The 20,385-nt window shown below is 39.2% G+C and overlaps 1 protein-coding gene across 1 annotated transcript in view; it reads left to right on the top strand.

The window, feature by feature from the left end:
* Window positions 1-20,385, top strand: part of gas7a (growth arrest-specific 7a) — a 48,939-nt gene that overhangs the window by 25,900 nt on the left and 2,654 nt on the right. Inside the window, exons 8-13 of the mRNA XM_008293820.1 lie at window positions 3,588-3,662; window positions 5,688-5,766; window positions 9,148-9,279; window positions 11,765-11,888; window positions 17,013-17,092; window positions 17,422-17,520. Of these exons, the coding sequence (XP_008292042.1) occupies window positions 3,588-3,662; window positions 5,688-5,766; window positions 9,148-9,279; window positions 11,765-11,888; window positions 17,013-17,092; window positions 17,422-17,520 (589 nt within the window). The remainder of the gene's footprint in view (window positions 1-3,587; window positions 3,663-5,687; window positions 5,767-9,147; window positions 9,280-11,764; window positions 11,889-17,012; window positions 17,093-17,421; window positions 17,521-20,385) is intronic.

Below are 20,385 nucleotides of genomic sequence, written 5' to 3'. Positions count from 1 at the left end.
TTCTGTGATTTTACTACTTATTATCTGTAAATGAACAAAACATGGAAGATCTGTAAAGTACCAGAACATTTTTCAAAAATTACAGCTACAAACTTTTTTTTAGAGTTTGCACGAGTTTGTAAATCACATCTTTTTAAAGGAAGAAAGAAGTTTGTGACATTCTGTATTTCTCCGACATTTCCTGTCGCAGTAACAAAGCCGGATTTCTCTTGGTCCTCTCTTCCATCGAGCTCCACTATAAACAGATAATGAGCCCCATGAGTGTCATGTTTCTTTGGTACCATGAAGATCCAAACTGTACTGAATCCCACAAACACCATCCTGCTGCAGGAACAACCTGATCTCACTCCCAACCAGTCACATACAAACTCTTGGTCCTGACAACTATGGCCTCAGTCTTCAACACACTGAAGAGTCCAATAGGCTTGTATAGAACTTAACAAAGAGGAGACTGCAGCCAAATGTTCTCTGTTTTTGTTGTCATTACCACATAGGAACAAAGATAGAGAAGGTTGAAGCAGAACGGTGAATTTCTTCTATTTAAAATGTGGTTGTAAAAGTTTGAGGCAAACCATGATCGTTTTCTAACCTTGACCAAGTAGTTTTGGTGCCTAAATTTAACCAAAGAGCAACTAAAAATGAAAACATGGCAGTAAAATAAGTGAATAAGACAAACAAATAACCAGTTTTGTGCCTCACAAATACCACATCCTCATGAGGATTTTGTTGTCTCCACATAAATTGTATTTATTTATTTATTTTTTAAATTAAATTAACGCTGAACGGTTACCCAGTGCTTTTAATATTAATGTCAAGAGACTGCGATCAAGCGTCCATATGTGTTGAGCTGTGAGTGGGAATGTGTTGGCAGAAAACACTGACTAAAGAGAGCCAAGTGTGGATTAATCCGCCAGATAAAATAGTCCTCAGTAGACACCCTTTCTCCTCTGGTTGGAGTAATGCTTTCTATAAACTACAGTGACCAGGATAAACAAGTGACTGACTTTCAGAAGTGTCTGATTTTTAGACACGTTCTGTTTCGAAATATCAGCTTAACCCACTATCTAAATGTTGACGTGAGTTTTTATTTTCTTAAAATGCATTTCGACTGCCTAAAATATAGCTACAAGCTTTGTGATAGAAATCTGCTACAGCAGTTTGGTATAATGTGCTTTTAGATTCAACATGTGTTTATCACGGTCAGAAAAATCAATGAATGCACTTTATCAGTGTTTAGATTAGAGTTGTTATCTCTGTTTATTCTTATCTGTATTTCCAAATCTGTGTTCTTTTGTCCTTGTGATGGTGCTGCAGAAACACCTTAAAAACCTGCAGTGGTTTTTTTGGAAAGAAATCAAACAATTCGATATAAAAATTTCTCCAAAGGTCTCAGAGCACATCAGAAATGTGTCAGATAATAATAAGATAGCTTGGAGACGTAGAAACATCTAAAAAGCAAAGAACAGCTGTACATCAAGTTTCCAGTTCCTCTCTAAGTAGTATTATGATAGCTGAAAGTGTCAGATTGCTATGCTGAGCAAAGAGGAGCTTTCTCAGCATCAAATCATGACTGGACTGAAAGTTTCTAGGAGGGCAGAGGATGGAAGTCTGAAACACACATTTGGATGAAAAACACAAACACTTCATCAGAAGATCGATACATCAAGCTTTTTTCCGCTGAGAAATAGAAAAAGCAGCTTCGTCATAGATACAGAATTTACTAAATAAAGAACACAAGACTCCAATCAGCAAAAGTTCCGTCTGGTGGAGTCTCAGAGGACGATTATTGTTTCTAAACCACTTCTCAGGAGGAGAAACGAGGACAAACAGTCGGCGTGGGCTGAGACAAAGCAGCATTTCACAGCGGATGACGGAAAGAAGTCCTAAACGCTGAATTCCAGTGAGAGATTAGTGGCAGCAGCAGAAGGCTGGATGTAAGGAGACCAACAGGAGGGAGAATGATACAGCAGTGGATCAAACCCACAGTGAAACGAAGGAATATTCAAGTCTGAAGGGGGGGTTTGGACATCAGCGGGGGGAAAAGTCCATTCTTTTAAAAACTTCCTCCACCTGCTGGTTTGCATCTTGTGGAGAAGGATTCATACTGCAGACGGATAATGAGCCCAAAAACAGCTCAGAGTGTCGACCTGAAGACCAAGGAGTGCTTTCCTTCTGGTGTTTTATTTAAGTTAGAAATAGAATTATAATAAGAATAATATAATAATAAACTTTATTTCAAAACAGGGTTACAAAGTGCTGTACAGATTCAAAGACAAGTGTAAGGACAACAACATTAAACAACATTAAAAGAAGTAAAAGGCAAAAAATACATAAATAAATAATGGTGAAGGTGAAACACATGAAGCTTGAAAGACAATAAAACAATATAAAAATATATAAGAAAAATAAAACCCAGTAAAAGAAGACAGTTAAAAGACTATAAAGGAAGGAATAAAACAATTAGAAGATAAAGTGTATTGCCCTTAATACTGTCATCAAACGGAGTAAAAGTCCACTCATAAAACAACTCCTGTAGAAGCACATCTGTAAAAATGTGTTTTTAAAAGAGTTTTAAAGGAGGATAAAGTGCTTTCAGATCTGATAAATAAGTCCTGTATACTGGCTGTTTATGTGATTCATGCGCCTAGTTCATTAAATTACAATCAAATCAAGTCACAACAAAGCAGTGAAACAGATTAAGATTAGTGTTACATAGTAGCCTAACAAGTTTAGATATTGGGATTAAGACTGTATTGTGTTCTTTATTGTGTAGTTATACCTGCGTAATTAACATAATCTGAATTAAAACCCTGAAAAGTAATTATAAAACACAACTTTACGAGCATAAAAAGAAAAAACCCTTTTAAGCATCACTATAGATTATAAAGGCTTCAGACTTGGCCTTATATGCTCGCACCCTGCAATTAGCGTCCTATAGATCCCAACAAAGCAACTTCTGAATCAGAATCAGGATGCCAAAAGCAACACAAATAACTTCTACATCCGATCTCACGCCTCCCTTCATAATTAGCTCCATCTTGTTCAACAAAAGCTCCATTCACCTCCTGCTCGGACTCGTGGGAAGTTAATGAAGAATCTGCTCCGAGTATACTCACCCGTTTGACTCGAGAGGCTTCCCGAATCTTTCAAACAAAATTTTCATCCAGTGCTGACCTTTCCCGCCGCCGGGTTGCTCGGCGCCCATGAGAATTCCAACATTAAGTCGAAAAATGGGCTTCGTGACCTTCTTTAAGGTGACAGATTTACTCAGGTGTGGAAGGTAAATGTGAGGAGGAGGCGAATGTCAAAAAGGGCACAAAAAAAGGCTCCCTCTGGTTCAATGTCCCTCAGGGGGAGAGCGAGCACGTCTCGTTTTCAGAGCAGGAAACAGCCGCTGTGCTAAATACAGCTGGAGCACAGCAGGATTACAGATGTAAACGGGTTAGAAGAGTGTGTGCAATTTGGATTTTAACCGCTGCGGCAAATCGTAGTTTGTGTCAGAAAAGTACATTTTTTTTGCTTCACTAACGCAACTTCTGTCCTCCCTTGAGCCAGGCAGCTGACAGTTTCACGTCTTGGTGTTTCAGGATAAAGATTGAGGAGGAATACGCCAAGAACCTCTCCAAGCTGTCTCTGAGCCCCCTGGCAGCTCAGGAGGAAGGGTGAGTGCAGCAAACAGAAGCTGTGAGATGAATCAGCGAGTAGACAGTGTCAGTAATTTACTAGAGCTGCTTCCAAAGATAGGCCTTTTTTTTTTTTTTTAAATACACCCATTCCCATACTTCTGTTTGATTCTGCTTTCAAAGACTACTCATGTCATCGTGTTTGTCTGTCAGAAAAAAATAACACAAAAGCCTTTGAGCAGATCTCAAAATCTGTAGACAAAGAAGTAAAAGGTTTGGATCGAGGAACGCTGGACTTTGGTTTGAATTTCAGATCCGGAAATCCCACAATTGCTGTTAATTTTAGCCGTTAAAATGAAATCGAGGCGTGAAAATCGTTTAACACGGCAAAATCACACAAAGTTTATTTATTTATTTTTAGCTGGAGTTGACAGAGTACATGTTGTAAGACACAAATATATGCAACAGAGCAAGAAGGAGAATCGAATTGAAACTTATAGAATACATTCGACAAACGAAATAAATGTAAAATACTAAGAAAAAGTACGACAAAACAGGATAACAACTTCTAACATTGATTTCTATTGTAAAATAACATATTAAGACCACTAAGTGCAACCAACAGCCATAAAAAACATGCATGCCTTGAGATTTTTCTTAACAGAGGAGGAATTCTTTATTAAAAGAGTAAGCTTGTTCCAAAACTTTGGAGCTGCCACTGCTAGTTTACAATCTCCCATATCTACCACCGTTGACTGTAGAACAGTTCTGAAAAGTGCAAACTAATGCAGGACTTTATGAACAAGTGAAAGCCTTTAAGTGCTGGTGGTGTTGGAAAAGCTTTTTGTTAATCTTGTAGAGTTAAATGTGAAACAGACTGTACAGCAAGATGTCCTCTGAAACTGGAACCTGTCCTATTTTGTCAGTGTTTAGCTTTAGTAAAGTATGCACACTTACACTCAAGCTTCTAAACAGTATCTGTGGACCCCATGTGATGCATTTTAGGGTTCTCCCTTTTCTTTACAGTGTCTAATAGCTGCTTTTTGTGCATGTAAAATCTGTTATTTTCTCTGACTGATAATACTGCTCCTTAGTCGCCTCAAATTCCTCATTTAAAGTCCTCATTTTTCTTTTGTAACTCGTCTACATCACCATGTAACACATTTGCATAACGTCTGCCCAGTGGCGAGGCACTTCACAAGGGAGGCCTTAAAGAGACAGGAGCTAAAACAGAGCACTTCAGACAGAGTTTCTGCAGTAGCATACTGTATGAGATTTTTAAAAATGTGTTTTTTGATGATTCAAGTATGTAAACACACTCAAGTAGACCACCAAAATACAATTTGAAACAAGTAAATGTGCATAATATGGGCTTCTGATTCAAACCAACTCCAACTGCTATGTAATCCATTCAAAGTGATTCCTTCTCCCCTCACACTTCTCCACATCTAGTCAGTTTCCTTTTTGAAGTCATGCAACTATCTAACACCATCTTAACTTTCAATTCTTTCTCTTTAATGGCCTTTTTACGAGTTTCTGGCAGGAGTCCCAAGGATGAGCGCGGCCAAAAGCAGTCTTCTTTCTTTTTTTTCCCCGTCTGAGTTGAAGGCCGGTGTTATTGCTGCAGTACGGCGCCTCATAAACGCAAAATATTCTGCAGCCTCACAAGCCAGTGCTGCAGGAACACAAGCTGCTGGATCAGCATCAAACCAAACCTCTATCAAACCAGCATACTGCTAATAAGCAAGTTAAATGTAAATAAAATAGACAAAAAAAGACACTCAAACAGTTGAAGACTGGATTCATGTGTTTTTAAAAAAAACTTGAATATAAGTAAAGAAATTTAAAATGCTAATATTATAATACATATTTGTGGAAGACTTACATTAGATCTGCTCAGTAAAACCTAATCATACCTGCTTTTCTACACCAAAGTAAAAGTTGCCCCCTGTATGTTATTATATTAGTGAGGCAGAAAAGATTAGCGCTCTGACTTATTGCGAGTTTCACAAGTGCAAACTTTTAATAAAAAAAAGAAATTTCACATTGATGTTTTTTTCTCAGGACTCTTGGAGAAGCCTGGACTCAGCTGAAGAAGAGTCTCCACGATGAGGCTGAAGTTCACCTCAAGTTCTCCAACAAGGTAATAGCTTCTGAGGACTTTTATTGTGGAAAACAGTCAATTAGCTTCTGGCCTGTTTCTTGCTCCTGTCATATTTTCACTCACTGTGGGTTACATTTTTGCGATCTGCAATACAAAGTCCTGCACTTGTATGGAAACAGCACATCCATGAGTAGAAGGGGAGAAAACTCAAACATGTCTTCTGTGCTGTATGACACAGTTATGATGCCATGAATTGTTTTTTAAAAAGTTTAATTTTTAAAATTAATTCCACAAGTTGAAAAAAAAAATGGAATCAACATGTACAACCAAGTGCACGCAGGTGTTCCCAATACTGGAATGAAATGGTGACTCTACGTACTATGTATACTTTACTACTTAGGTTTTAATTTGTCTCCACCCTTGTTTCCTCTGTGCAAACACAACCTGCAGTTCATCCCTGAATATTTATCATGTGACTGTTGCTCATAGTTGAGTCAATCACAGCTTCACGATTGTTCTGAGAGATTTTTTTGTTTGTTTTTTTACACAATCTGATTACAGCAAACAATAATTTGGGGGCAATTTTTTTAGTGAGACATGTAGAATGAAGGGATTTTACCTAAATGTCATGATTTTAAGCAGAGATGTGGTTAAATGTTGCAATGGAACGGCACTTTACAGATGACTGTCAGAAAGTAGATAATCAGATGATTCTCTTAGTTTCTAGTTCTGACAAGTAGTGTGATTCTGGTTCATTTTTTAAGTCCACTGGCAGGTTTTGGGGTTCAGAGGACTAATGTATTCAGCAATCGTAAGGCAAAGTTAATCAACACCTTCAGTTCAGACGTATGGAGTTGTGAAGATTTTAGGCGTTGTTTCAGTGAGCTTTCTTTCAACCCTGTGCAGATGTGTTTGGTTTTCTGCAGCTTCAGGTTGAGAGTTTTCAGTCAGCTGGAGTAACAGACACTTGATCCGACCGCATCCTGAGGTGACAGGTCTTGTTTACTTCAACTTTGTCTGTGCGGACCGGAGTAAACGACCCGTCCGCGAGCACGATTAGCGGCGATGCAGAAAGCGCTCACTGGCTTCAGAGGGGGCCTTAAATAAAGCGCAGGCAGCCTTGGAGCTCTTCAGAGCCCTCTGTTGTCTAATTAATTAGCTACGTGTTCTGACGAGCCTCCACCCAGGGCCATGCAGGCTCTTCCCTGCCGCACCAGGGCTCCATGCCTGGCTGCTGTGGGTGGAGGTGATGCATGGTCAGGCGGGGGGATGAGAAGTCTTATCAGGTCTGCAGAAGCCCCAGCTGTTTTCCTCTCTAAGCTATTTCAGCTTTAGCTTCTAGCTTTGGCATTTGCACAAGATTAGCATTCTGCATGGAGAGCCAACGCTGCTGACAGGCTCCTTGTAGCTTATTGAAGTGTCATTAAAAGAACCCTTTTCTTATTATCGAGCTGCTGTTTGCTGAGAGAAAGAAAAACGGAGAATAACAGTGTAATTGTCTCCCCTTTATGGTGACAGATCGGACTTTGCAGAGCAGGAAACACTTTATTAGCAGCGAGACCCATTTAGCTGTGCTTTTCTGTGACCTTACAGTAATAAACCTCCAAGTAAAATCCACTGTGTCAACAGATGTATTGATTTTAGAGAGAGGCACCGGCACACAACTAATAAATTATAACAGGGAAACAATACGAAACAATAAATGAAGGCGCTGAGTTTATGAACAGTATCTTAACTATGCAGCAGACTCTGGTATCAATATTTGGACATTTACGCAAGTTTATTAACAATATATATCATCCAGTAATATTTGTTTAGATAAAAGCGAAACAAAAGTCCATAAACCTTGTGTTAGAAGAAACATCCTGAGTGACATTTTAAAGCTGAAAAATCCACTTGTCAGTATTCTCTGGCGCACAGACTGTGTAAAGGTTCCAGGTTTGGCATTTATACGTTCATATACATTTATATTTATACACTCACTGATGCAGATATATCTGCAATACGTCGAGGAGCTGCAGTGTAGGAGTTTTACATAACAAACCAGTAGAAAATGAATATTTAAATTAAGTTACAAGAGTGCGTTGGATGTGTTACCTGAGCTGAACTACTGAGATACCCAGATATAATCTGTCAGCTGCTAAAAATATATGGTAGTGCAGAAGCCAGGGAGCACCTGATTTAAAGCTGTAGCGCAGGGCTTTTCCTTATAAATGAATGTCGGATAAGTTCACACAATTCTGATCAGCCTCTCAGGGCCAGATAAGGCGGTGTTTGTGTAATTATTCTTACTGTCAGAAGGCAGAGACTGAAGTTCTGTACTGCAGGTTTAATGTCACGATGAGAACTTGAAGTGAAACAATGGCTGAAACAACAACAAAGATGTGAATGTAATCACACTCATACTGTTTACATACGGTGACACCATTATATCTCACATCGTCATGCACAATACCCACACGGATGTCACATCTGGTTTATCTCCTCACCTACTACATTAAATGCCAAACCAGAGGGAGGGGCAGCAAACACTGAATGTAAATCAAGATGATGCTTACCATTAATACGACTTTAAGCCTTTTAATACAACTTAAACAGGTGAGTTATTTAAAAACTAACATTCAGTCCAGTTGTCTGGGAAATTAGCTATAGAGACTAAAACCATTGTTTGTACCAGGTTGTAAACATGTTTATTTCTCCTGTAAAGTTGGATATTTAAACATGGGGGTCTGTGGGTGTTGACTCTTATTTGGATCCAGCCTCAAGTGGCCATTTATGGAACTGCAGTCTCTGGCACTTAATGTTGACTTTATTTTTTTTTTTCAGCCTCAAAGGGTTGCTGCTTGGCTGCAAACTGTGTGTGAATTTGTGTGTTTACAGTTAATATACACACATTTAAAAACAGATCCGTTAAAATACCTCTGTGAAGTCAAGTCACTGTTGTTTATTTAGCACATTTAAAATAACAGACGGTAGCCAAGAGTGCTATTCAACAGAGAAATTCACCTTTGACGAGTAAAAACTGTCCATTGCATTTATTTCTTTGCTTTGATATAACTGCCAACACTCACCGGGCACTTTGTTTTACGATCCAACAACTGCTGTATATTCCACTTCTATATTTTCAGTTTGTGTTAACAATATCCAAAAAGTGATATTTGTATTTGTTATTGAAGTTGTAGTGGCTGGTGGAGCACTAGACCTCAACATACTGAAAGTGTTGCCTCCCTCATTTATGGTAAATGTGGTGGACAAAATATAAAATACACTGTGTTTATTTGTTTTATTTCCCAGCTGTTGCATATGTGATACGGTAAGCAGCGCAACAGAGATTTTGTTAGTACTTGTTAGCACCAGAGAAGGCTTATTTTCTCACAGCCAACTGTACCTTACTAACACCTGGGTGATTTGTTTTCACAGCTCCACTCGGAGGTAGAGAAGCCCCTGCTGACGTTCAGAGGCGACAACTTCAAGAAGGACCTGAAGAAGTACGATCATCACATCGCAGACCTCAGGAAGCAGCTGGCGAGCCGCTACGCCAGCGTGGAGAAGGTACACAGTCGGAAAAGGCGGCAGAGGCGAAGCCGGCGAAACATAACGCACAGGACTGTTTGTTTACATCAGATGATGACATAACGCTAACAGCTCCGCTCACTCCTACACTCAGAGTCCTCGGTGTTTTGTTGCTGCTTCCCACCTGCTCAAGAGCTTCATGAATGGATGCTGCCTCAGTCTTCACATATCATTTTTGTTTTTCACTTTTATTTTCGTGGCATGCTGTGGTGGGTGGCAGCAATATGTGAATGCCGAGTTTCCACTGAAGACAAACACGCAGAGTCAATCTGTTTCTTCTGCTTGCGTTTGTTGATGCATCAATTCTACCGCTTACGACTTAATATTTTGGCACCTTAGACGAATTTATGTTTTTCTATTAAGACGTTCCTTTGAATACAAGTGAAATGTGCATAACAAGTAAAGCACTATACAGCTACCTGTATCAAAGGACATACATAAATTAAACATCAATATGCAGGCAGACGGAGTTTCTCATATCTAGCCAGACTGTCAACTTTACCAGCTGTAAATCACAGTTTGTGGGTTTGGTTAAAACTTCCTCTCCTGCTGGCTTTTATACATTTTCTCCAGACTTATATTAAAACAGAATCCCTGTGAAAGGGTCTCAAATATACACTTGATGCTACATTTGTCATTTTAAAAGAATGAGTCTAAAGCTCTAATAGCTGGTCTCTGGTATAATATCAGCAGCCCTGTAAAAAACATATAAAGTATTTATCATGATATTGCAGTTTATAATTGGTTAGTCTGTTATTGTGAATAAAACTGAAAAATGTTGTGCATTTGGCATAAAATCTCAGGTAACCGTGTCTGGAGTGGCTGCAGGGTAGACATTCTCAATTCCAATAAATAGCAGGACTGAGCCACTAACTTTAGTATAAACAGTCGTACAACAGCATCCAGTACCAGCTTCCACACAGTAGGTGGACTGTTCTTAAACATAAGCTGTTAGCGCTACATAATAATGTTAATTAACCTGATAATAAGCTCATTCGTGGGCGTGGAGGAAACACTTCTTGGCCTTCTATGTCAAGAAGAAGCAAGTTAGTTGGACATGCTAATGATTGCAGCTTACATATGTGCAGACAAACCCAGTTTCTTCATGTTTCTTTTGGCTTTGAGGTTATGGAAAACCTAACACTGACTTAAACACTATACAGTGGCTCGTGTCAAATGACACATAAGGTGTTTGCAGTTATGATAGCAGCAAATTTATCATCAACATTCCCAGTAGTGTTTGACACAACTCTCTGGCACACATTTCTTTTTTTTTTTACTTCTGCTCAGCTAAAACAGCAACTAAGCATAAAGAAGACAAATCAGCAACTTTCTGATTGTAGAACAAATTTTAACAACACTTTTAAGAAAAGACACTTAAGGAAGAATGCCTATAATTTGATGGTTCTCAAAGCATTCCTTACTTTTCTTGGTAGATACTTTTACACATTTTATGACATTAATGTGTGTTTCCCAGTATTCTAAATATTAATGAAGGACACTACATTCACAGAAAAAAAAACAATCAGAGACTTTATCTTACAATTATGACTTTCTGTCTCATAATTATAAAATACTGTTATTAGCAGCAGAATGTGTCACAAGACACTGAATTGAAGTCATTTATTGCTCAATGCAATTATTTAAATTGATTTATGCAATTATGCAGTTATTCCTTAAATTGTTTATAATGCAGTTATTACAATTTAATATAATGTAAAAGACTCTCATTCAGTAGTGACACATATTCCTGCCCAAACATCACACTGATGGGGCAGGAATTGGAACACTTCAGTACTCACCAGAGAATCATCAGGGTTTGGGGATTCCACATTAATTTGCTCATATTTGACAGCACAGGCGTCTGAATTTCCCAAAAAAGTAAACAAATATATGTTTAAAAATGTGCTTAAGGCAAGATTATACTTTTGTAAAAGTTAACGTTTGTTCACATAAGTGAAGACTGCAAATGTTTAACATGAAGTTTTTCAAAATACTCGCTCTATTATACGGTGTATCTAAATGATTGTTTAGCTGGCCGTGGCGTTCACAGCATCGCCAACCTGCAACAATCACAAGTTTTTTAGTGTCTGAACACTCAAGTTATCACAGTTCTGATGAATTACAGCGAGAAACAGACCTCACATCACATTTTCTTTGTGTTGTTGTCTGTTTCGATAAAGATTTTCTTGCATCGCTGTTAGCATACGGTCTGTTTACCTTTCAAACACTGTTCCACCACGACCTTGAAGAGGTGCCTCAATACGGAATAAGAGGAAAGACTCAATGATGTGGATTAAGACAAGATTAAAGGATGAGACCAGGATCGCTGCACGGATGTCAGTAGTCTACATGAAAAGGCTGTAATGACTCTTGTAATAGATGTAGGTACAGTAAATCTGAGGATTATGATGAATGACTCACTGTTTGTGTATTGTGTGTGTTTTGTCTGTGTGCGTCTCAGGCCCGTAAAGCTCTGGCAGACAGGCAGAAGGATCTGGAGGTGAAGACCCAGCAGCTGGAGATAAAACTCAGCAACAAGACGGAGGAGGACATAAAGAAGGCCCGGCGGAAATCCACACAAGCAGGTCAGAGGTCACAGCGTTACAAAAAAGGTCGTCGTTCGGATGCTGGAGAAAAAGTACGCTGCAGAAAAAAACTCCAAATTTCGGTTTCAAAAGCACATCCATCAGCAGTGATGAATAAAGACGACATCTAAACGGTTTTCTGTGCCCTTAATCTGGTTTAGGAATAGTTTAACATTTTGGTAAATACACCAGTTTTTTGCAGAAATGTAGATGCTAAGATAGACACAACTCTTCTATTGTACAGTAAATATGCAGCTTTATACTGTGTGCAGCAGCTTAATTCAATTCAAATTCAAAAAACTTTATTTATCCCCTATGGGCAATTCAAAAGCTCACTGAGTATTTAGTTTAAAGACATTTAAAAAAAACACACATAAATATTACATTATATTTCATGGGCACTGGCAGGGAGTCAGTCAGTCAAAGATGGTTGTGCATTTCGAACCATGGAATCATTAGTGTGACTAGACTTAATAAATACAACCTGACATGTTAATTAGTGAGCGTTACAGGTGCTTGTAGGCTTCTGAGCTGTTTCTCACTGTTTGTAGTGTTTGTGCTAAGCTAAGCTAATGTGTCTTTAGCTCCTTTATGCACAGTACTGTGCTGTATTTAAACAAATAAGGAAATTCAAACTCGTAGAGTGATAATATATAAAGAAAACTCATTTGAAAACCAGATTCTAACCAATAACGTTACACTCCAGGTGTTATGCATCCTCCCCTGCAGTTTTCGCTAACTAGTTTCTGTAAACACAATGAAGGGATTTTTGATAAAAGTATACCGAAGTATCACCACCTTTAGGCAGGTAACAAGGATGCTAGTTTTCGTAGCTGATTACAGAGCACGACTTTTAATAACTGATGCATCGTTTTGCGTATTTTGTTAGGAATAAAAAGTCGACATTTTCTGATTCTAGCTTTTTAAGTTGGTTTCTTTCTTCCTCTATGACAGTAAACTGAATATCTTTGGGTCGTAGACAAGGCAAGACATCATCTTGGGCTTTAACACACTGATCAACCTTTTCTGACATTTCACACACCAAACAACTAATTGAATAATCAGCAAAATAAGTAACAATGAAATGAATCGTTTGTGAAAGCCCCACATTTGCTGATAACGCTACTCAGGTGAAGGCAAGAACTAAAGCTATAAGCCAGGAACATGTGCCTGCACAGAATTGTTAAAAATGCAGGATGTAAACAAATGAAGAGTTACACAACTCCTAGTCGGCAGCATTCAAAAGCGCCTCAGCTCCCAACAAATAAAGCTCTGCTGCTACACCTGTCGGACAAGCCTCCGACAGCTGTCAGTTAAAGTTAACGCTGTTTGCTTGACAGGACACACTATATATAATATGTGATATTCTCTGGAGATTGCTGCACTGGTATATTAAGGCTGCGCTGGTGCTACGCAGAGCATCACAGATTCATGCCTGTCTGCTATAGCTGTCTCCTGCCACTTGGGAGAAGCTTCAACTATATGTGGAACTGAAAATGTTGGCCAGTCTTGTTTGTGCTGCTGTTGGTGCTTTTTTTAGTGGGGTGAAACCAGTTCCTGTTGCTTAGAAATGCAAGTATTACTCCACAAACTGAGAGGACCATTTACCATTTTAAGCAAACCTTTCAGCCAATCAGTATTGAAGCTCCACATGGCATCATCGCCAAGGAGTCCACCCAGTCACCTCCCCGTAGCCTCAGCATTGGATGAATCCCCACTCTGCTTGCAAATAAAGCTACGTCAACACCATGAATCTGTCTTAATGCTCTAGCCACAGTATGCACATTTTATAGTATTAAAAAGTGACATCTATCAGTCATTTGGTTTTTGCAGCTTATTAAAAAGTTGCTTTTAGAAAACACTACTTCCTTGTCGGGATGACTATTTTGAAGAAAATGTGGCCTTTTTGTTCACATCCCCTTTAGGATGAGTTGTCACAACCTTGGGGATCCCTTCACTCTTCATCTAGTGCTCTCATCAGATCAAAACCTACATTTATCCAATGATTATTTAATGACCAAATGCCGGCCAAAACCTATGACATTCTCAGTGGTCTGAGTTGTACTTTGTGTGCTGCTAATGAACAAATGTTAGCATGCTGAGGGGTGGTGGTCTGAGCTTTGTGCTGGTAGATGATTCTATAGTTCGACAATTTCATTTAGGAGATGCTTTTATCCAAAGCGACGTACATCTGAGAGTAGATACAACACAAGCAAGGATCTAGTCAGGAGAAAATAACCTGGTTAAGAGCCATAGGAGTTCAAGTGTGATAAGACAGCAGGTAGTGTGGGAGGTAATAGGACATTTTTTATTTTTTATTTTTTTTCCTCAGTCTGTCAAGTGCAGAGGTGTTCAGTGAAGAGCTGGGTCTTTAGTCTTTTCCTAAAGACTGAGAGGGAGTCCGGAGATTGAACAGAGTTTGGTAGCTCGTTCCACCACTGGGGAACCACAGAGGAGAAGAGTCTAGCTGTCGATCTGGGGCCCTGTTATGGTGGTTGTATCAGGCTGCTTTTGTTGGCTGAGTGTAGTGAGCGGGAGGAAATGTAGACCTGATGATGAAGGATGCATCCTGTAGGTAATGTAAGGGTCATCGGGTGTTTCGGATCATTCAGCGTCCAGCTGGCGACCCAGTCAGAGTTTATCACGTCAGTTTGCGTCCCTCTTAATCCAAAGCTACCTTGTGGTTTCTCTGCAGCCTCAGCAGTGGATCTCATGGCGTTTCCAGTGATGCACAGTAGCATAAACACTTAGTAGAGTGATCACCCGGCAAATCCTCAGCAGCCCACCTCCACAGGCTACCAGCAAGTTCATCAGCCTTCCTTTATTTGCTCTTCCATATGACCGTGGTTCTTTTCATGCTACCTCTCAGTGGTCTGGTCCCAGGACGCTGTGAGTTCCAGCAACATCAGCTGCTTGGTGGAAATGGAGATGTTTGGTGAGGCTGTGTGGATGTTGTTCAGGATGGGAACTTGCTGGAGGTTGTAGTTTGGCTTCTCTCTGAGGAGTCTGATGTTCAGTTGATAGACGCACCTTGCTGATGTTCATGGACAAATGTCAGCATGCTCAAATGTCTTCTGTGTTCTTGACCAGTGTCCAAAAAACAAAAAAACTGAAAACGACCTCTTACAGATAAACTCAAGAGAGTCTGCTGCACCCTTAAACAAATTTATGTTTGCGCAAGTGTTGAGCAGACTGGAGGTGACACTTGGTGATGTAACATTTCATTTCTAAATGAAACATCCTACAGACTGTGTGGATGCATGGTTTAATAATACTGTAATGTGAAGTATATTTGGTTTAGCAGGTTTTTTTTATTAGCCTAAAGTGAACAAACCACACAGAAAAACACAGCAGAAGAAGGAAACCCAACCTGAGACGTGTGGTGTTTGACATTTTAATAATAGAGGTCTTGTTGTAAACGTTCTCGCCTACAGTTGTGCTCTGTGGAGAAAACGCTCTGCAGGAACTAATCTTTCTCGCTTCCACTCAGTAGATTAGTCACAGTCCACAGCACTAATCAATAGCGCTCATAATGCACAGTTAAATGATGTCAGCCCCGTGTCGCTGCAACCTCAAGGTTCGGCCAAATGTCTCGCTGCACTCGTTGGATGGGGATGTGTTTCACCTGCACTGAATGAATTTTAATTAAGTTTTAGTGATGTTTCTGTTGAAGATGCAGAGAGATGGAATATCCTGCAGTGTTTCAGTAATAGTTAAATTTTTTTTTTTCAAAATTAAGACCTGAATGGAGAGGTTTTATCTATTTTGGATTGTAGAAAAAAAAAGTTATGATACATGTTTAACCTCATGAAAATGCATCAAAGGTCTATTTACAGATTAATTTAAACATAAATGCTTTTTAAGTTAAAATATGACGGTATGAAGGGACTGAAATAAAAGTACCATTACGAGAACGTTGTTTAAAACATCCATCCATCCATTATCTATACATCACTTAATCCTCACTAGGTTCATGGGGGGCTGGAGTCTATCCCAGCCGACTTAGGGTGAAGGAAGGGGACACCCTGGACAGGTCACCAGTCTATCACAGGGCTACACTTAGAGACAGACACCCAAGCACACTCACATTCACACCTACGGACAATTTAGAACAATTAGGACAGTTAACCTCAACATGTTTTTGGAGTGTGGGAGGAAGCCGGAGAACCCGGAGAGATGCGAACATGTGAACTCCATGCAGAAAGATCCCGGGTGTCCTCACCAGGACGTGAACCAACGACCTTCTAGCTGCGAGGCAATGGTGCTAACCACCGCTCCACCTTGCAGCCCGGGTTTTTACCAGAGTATTTGCAACTAATTTAAGTTTGACTTTTATGGATGAATTGAGTTGAAAACAGAGATATTAGAAAAGCCTTCTATGTATGTACTTTACACATACTAAATGTGGCTGTACTTTGAGACTCTCTGTTTGCATTTACAAGCAGTGTTTATAAATCTCTTCTTAGCTTTTACTGACTTGCAAAACCCTGTATTGGCTTTTAAACATCAATGATTTCTAGACTTGTCTGTATTATTTTTTGCTGCGTGGTGAAGCACTCTGTATCTTGGATTTTGAAAAGTGCTATATTATAGTAGTATATTATTATATTGATGCTCAATAACTGGTTTAGAATACACTACTTTGTAGCAAAGTTGTGAGCAGATATTAATTTATTCATGTGTACACTTGCACATGTAGAACACTACACAACACAACTACAAATGACAGTAAAGTTTTTTTTTTTAAAAGTCTTACTAGGTGAAATTACAGTTATGGACGGGCTGTTATGCATTATTAAATACTTTAATGTCAGCTTAAAACTACACTAAAATGTGTTATAAACCATTTATTAAATGTTTATTTAGTTGTTTTAAATGCTAAATAGGCTCACAGAAGACTGACTTGTGGTGCAGCACAGACTCACCAAGAGGTGGTTCCTGAGCGCCCTCTGCTGGTCATTACTGGTCACTGCAGCACATATACAACAGCAGAGACCTGCAAACAGACCTGCACAACTGAAACGTGTGATTTGGAAAGTTTGGAGAAGAAATAGGCTTTTTAAAAATTATTCTTCCTTTAAATACTGAACTCTGTTGACACCTGACTTCTGTCTGTGTTTCCAGGAGACGACCTGATGCGCTGCGTGGATCTCTACAACCAAACCCAGTCCAAGTGGTTTGAAGAAATGGTCACCACCAGCATGGTAAAACACTAGCACCAAGAAGAGGCCTTAATCAGTTCTCCAGCTTTGGATTTCCATCTTCTTTATGTCTGTGAATGATGCTGAAAGGACTTTTAATGCCCATATGCCCTGTTAAACATGAAGTTTTTCCTACTTGTCATCACCTTCAGACGTCCCAACTCAGTTTGTTTCAATGTTAATGAATTCAGTGTTTTGCTTGATTTTCTTGAGGTCAAAAGAAAAAGATAAAAATAGGTTTAGTTTATACTGAACAGTGACGAATTAAAAATACAGTGATTATGAGTTTGTCTCTGACTGCTTCACTGACATTTGTCTTGGTTCCACTGCAGGAGCTGGAGAAACTGGAGGTCGAGCGGATCGAATGGATTCAGCAGCATCTACGTCAGTACACGACTCTGCGGCATGAAACGGACATGTTCAATCAGAGTGTGAGTTTCTGTCTCCTTGTTCATGGACGGATTATGAGGGAATGGGCTCCCCACATCAGAGCAGGACACCCAGATCCTTTTGCTTCTCTTTAGTTGTGCTCTTTTGTGGTATTTTATCCCTTTTCTGTACTTGTTTTAGCTCCAATGATCATTTTGTGTCTCTTCGTATTTGGCTTAGTCTTTTTGTAGTTGCGTCTTTGCAGCATTTCATGTCTCACTGTCGTCATTTTCCGTCTCTTTGTAGCTTTTTCAGTGTCTTTTCAGTCAATTTTGTTCTCTTTATACTTTTTATTTCTATCTTTGTCGCTGTCTTTCATTTATCTGAAGTTGATTCTGGCTTTTTGTCACAGTTTTTTGTCTCTTTGCAGCTGTTTCAGTCTTTTTTCTGTATCTTTCTATTTGTTTCAGCCTCCTGGCAGATGTTTTTTCTCCGTGTGATTGTTTCAGCTTCTTTGTTGCTGTTTTTTGCAGATGCTGAAAGGAATCTTGTACTTGTCTTTCATAATTCTGTAGTCTTTCAAAAGCTGAAAAATCGTTTTTGCAGTAATGTTATGTTGACAGAATGAAAAAGGCAGAACTCAAATGTAAGACACCTGGCAGCAGCTGAAACAAAGCTTCAGTTATTTACTTAGTCAATCAAAACAAAAATCAAGTTTTTTGATGAGCAATTAACTTTCAGCACTTTTTCAAGCAGACATATTGACAAAAATGCCAAATATCTACAGATTCAAGCATCTCAGAAGCATCATATCCTATACCTTTGTACACTGAATATTTGGAGGTTGCTTAGACTTTAAGTCAAACATCTGATTACGTCAGCTTTGGCTCAACACACTTTTTTGGCAGTTGTTGAAGTTTTAGAGACCAAACAGCAGATTAATCAATAATGAAAAACCACCATTACTTGCAGCCCTGTTCACAGATAATCAGTCGATTAGAAAACTGAGCAATTATCATCATTAGCATCATTAGACTGATCTCAGCTGCACTGAGGCGACTTAAGTGTCACTTCAGTCGAGCCCTCCGGTGAGCGTAGATGTTGTGACAGATCGTCCCCTCGGTGAGCCTCCGTCAGCTTTTCATCCGGCGCTGTGGCTGTGATCGCCCAGCGCCTCAGAGAAACCCACCCAGACACTAAAGAATAAACTACGCAAATCTAATGAGACGTGTTTGGTCAGCGCCACAACCACGATGATTCCCTGTGTGCGGACTGACAAGACAAAGTCCACAGAGATGATACGCACTCTGGAGATTAACACATCTGCTCGTGGAATTCGAGTCTCTTGGATTTAAATTTGCTACATGCTATTATATTTATACTATTTACTATCATAATTCCTCACTTTGATGATGTTAAAACCTAAAAGCATTTAGTGTTTTGCTCTGAATTTTTCTTTCATTCGCATGGTGAAGTCATTTAAAGCTGTGTGCAACACTAAAGCTCAGATGAAACCCAGACTAATTAGGTCATTAATGTGCAGTTTGAAAGAGATCATGCTCTGCTTTTAGGAGGTGTTATCGCTTTCAGACAGAGGGTGAGAAGAGGTGCTGCTGCTGTGTGTGTTTTTTGAACATTACAGCATGTAAACATTTGCTAGTAGACCCCAAAAATAAAACTATAAACCTGTAATTATCAACAATATGTGCTATTTAAAGTACATACACTGGTTTAGATCACACTAGCAAGCAGCTTAAAAATGACTTAAATCAAAGAGGTTCAGCTAATTCCAAGTCAATATCCAAGTTATTATTACAACTGAATTACTCAGAAAGCTCAGATGTATTCAAAGATGGTGCAAAAAAAGTTGGTCAGCACCAGGAAAAGCAAGCAAAGCATCCATCACTGAAGTCAGTTAAAGCTGAAATTGAATATAGTGCTACACTGAACAAGGATTTTTAACCCACACACACCCCATCTACTTGTTCTACTTGGTTCAAATTACATTATTACTGTATTTAGATTCTAGTTTTCTTGCTATTTAGTGTGATGCTACTTTTAAAAAATGTAGCTAAAATATATATCATGTAGTATTTGTTGAATAAGATAAGAAGACTGGCATCCCGACCGTCCCTCCCATGTGATGTGGTTGCAGTACGATATGACCGTGAGTTATTGTGACGTCTTGTGTTAGTTACACAATCTACTGTATCGGATGAACAAACCCAATCAGCTCCATCTGTGCACTGTCCAAGGTGCATATACCAGTTTATCTTTGACCACTATCTCAACTGGGATACTCTCTGGCAGTGTGACCAGTTGCAGTTGCTCATTTGTGATTTTACTTCGGAACTCAAACTTCGATCAAGCATCAAACCAACCCAACCTTCACATCGAGGTTCATCACTGGTAGCTACAGTTCAGTCTACAGCCACAATCCAGAGACCAAACAGCAGCGAGAGCGTTCTCTTTATGTAGTTTGGCATTAACATGGTTGTGCACCAGGAGTGTGTCCCCCAGAGTCACACTGTCAATGTCAAGTTGTACTGTAGCTTCTGAACTGTGGTTCATGGGAATATGCCAATGCTCAACCACTCACATTAAGATCAAAATGCTCTAGCAGAAGACAACTGGACTTGTCTTTATGGTTGTTGAAAACATTTCAAGTCTAATTCAAGATATTCCTCAGTTCTAAGTGACTGGTTGTGTGTCCCAGGAATCGTTATTCCAGTTATCAGGTTCCTATAATAGAGTCGTTTCATCTCAAATCATCACATCTTTGGCACAATTTCTGTTTAACCATCTCTGATTTGTCTGAAGTTTTGACACCATAACATATGGATATTTAAAAAGGTATTTGTGAAATAGTAGATTGGAATATTAAATACCTTCTGTGATAACATTTATTTTAAAATTGCCTGTTCATA

Source organism: Stegastes partitus, unplaced genomic scaffold (assembly GCF_000690725.1).
Source record: "Stegastes partitus isolate 25-593 unplaced genomic scaffold, Stegastes_partitus-1.0.2 Scaffold914, whole genome shotgun sequence".
NCBI lineage: Eukaryota > Metazoa > Chordata > Actinopteri > Pomacentridae > Stegastes > Stegastes partitus.
The sequence above is the reverse complement of the archived record's forward strand: the minus strand, read 5'-3'. Positions and strand labels throughout refer to the sequence as shown.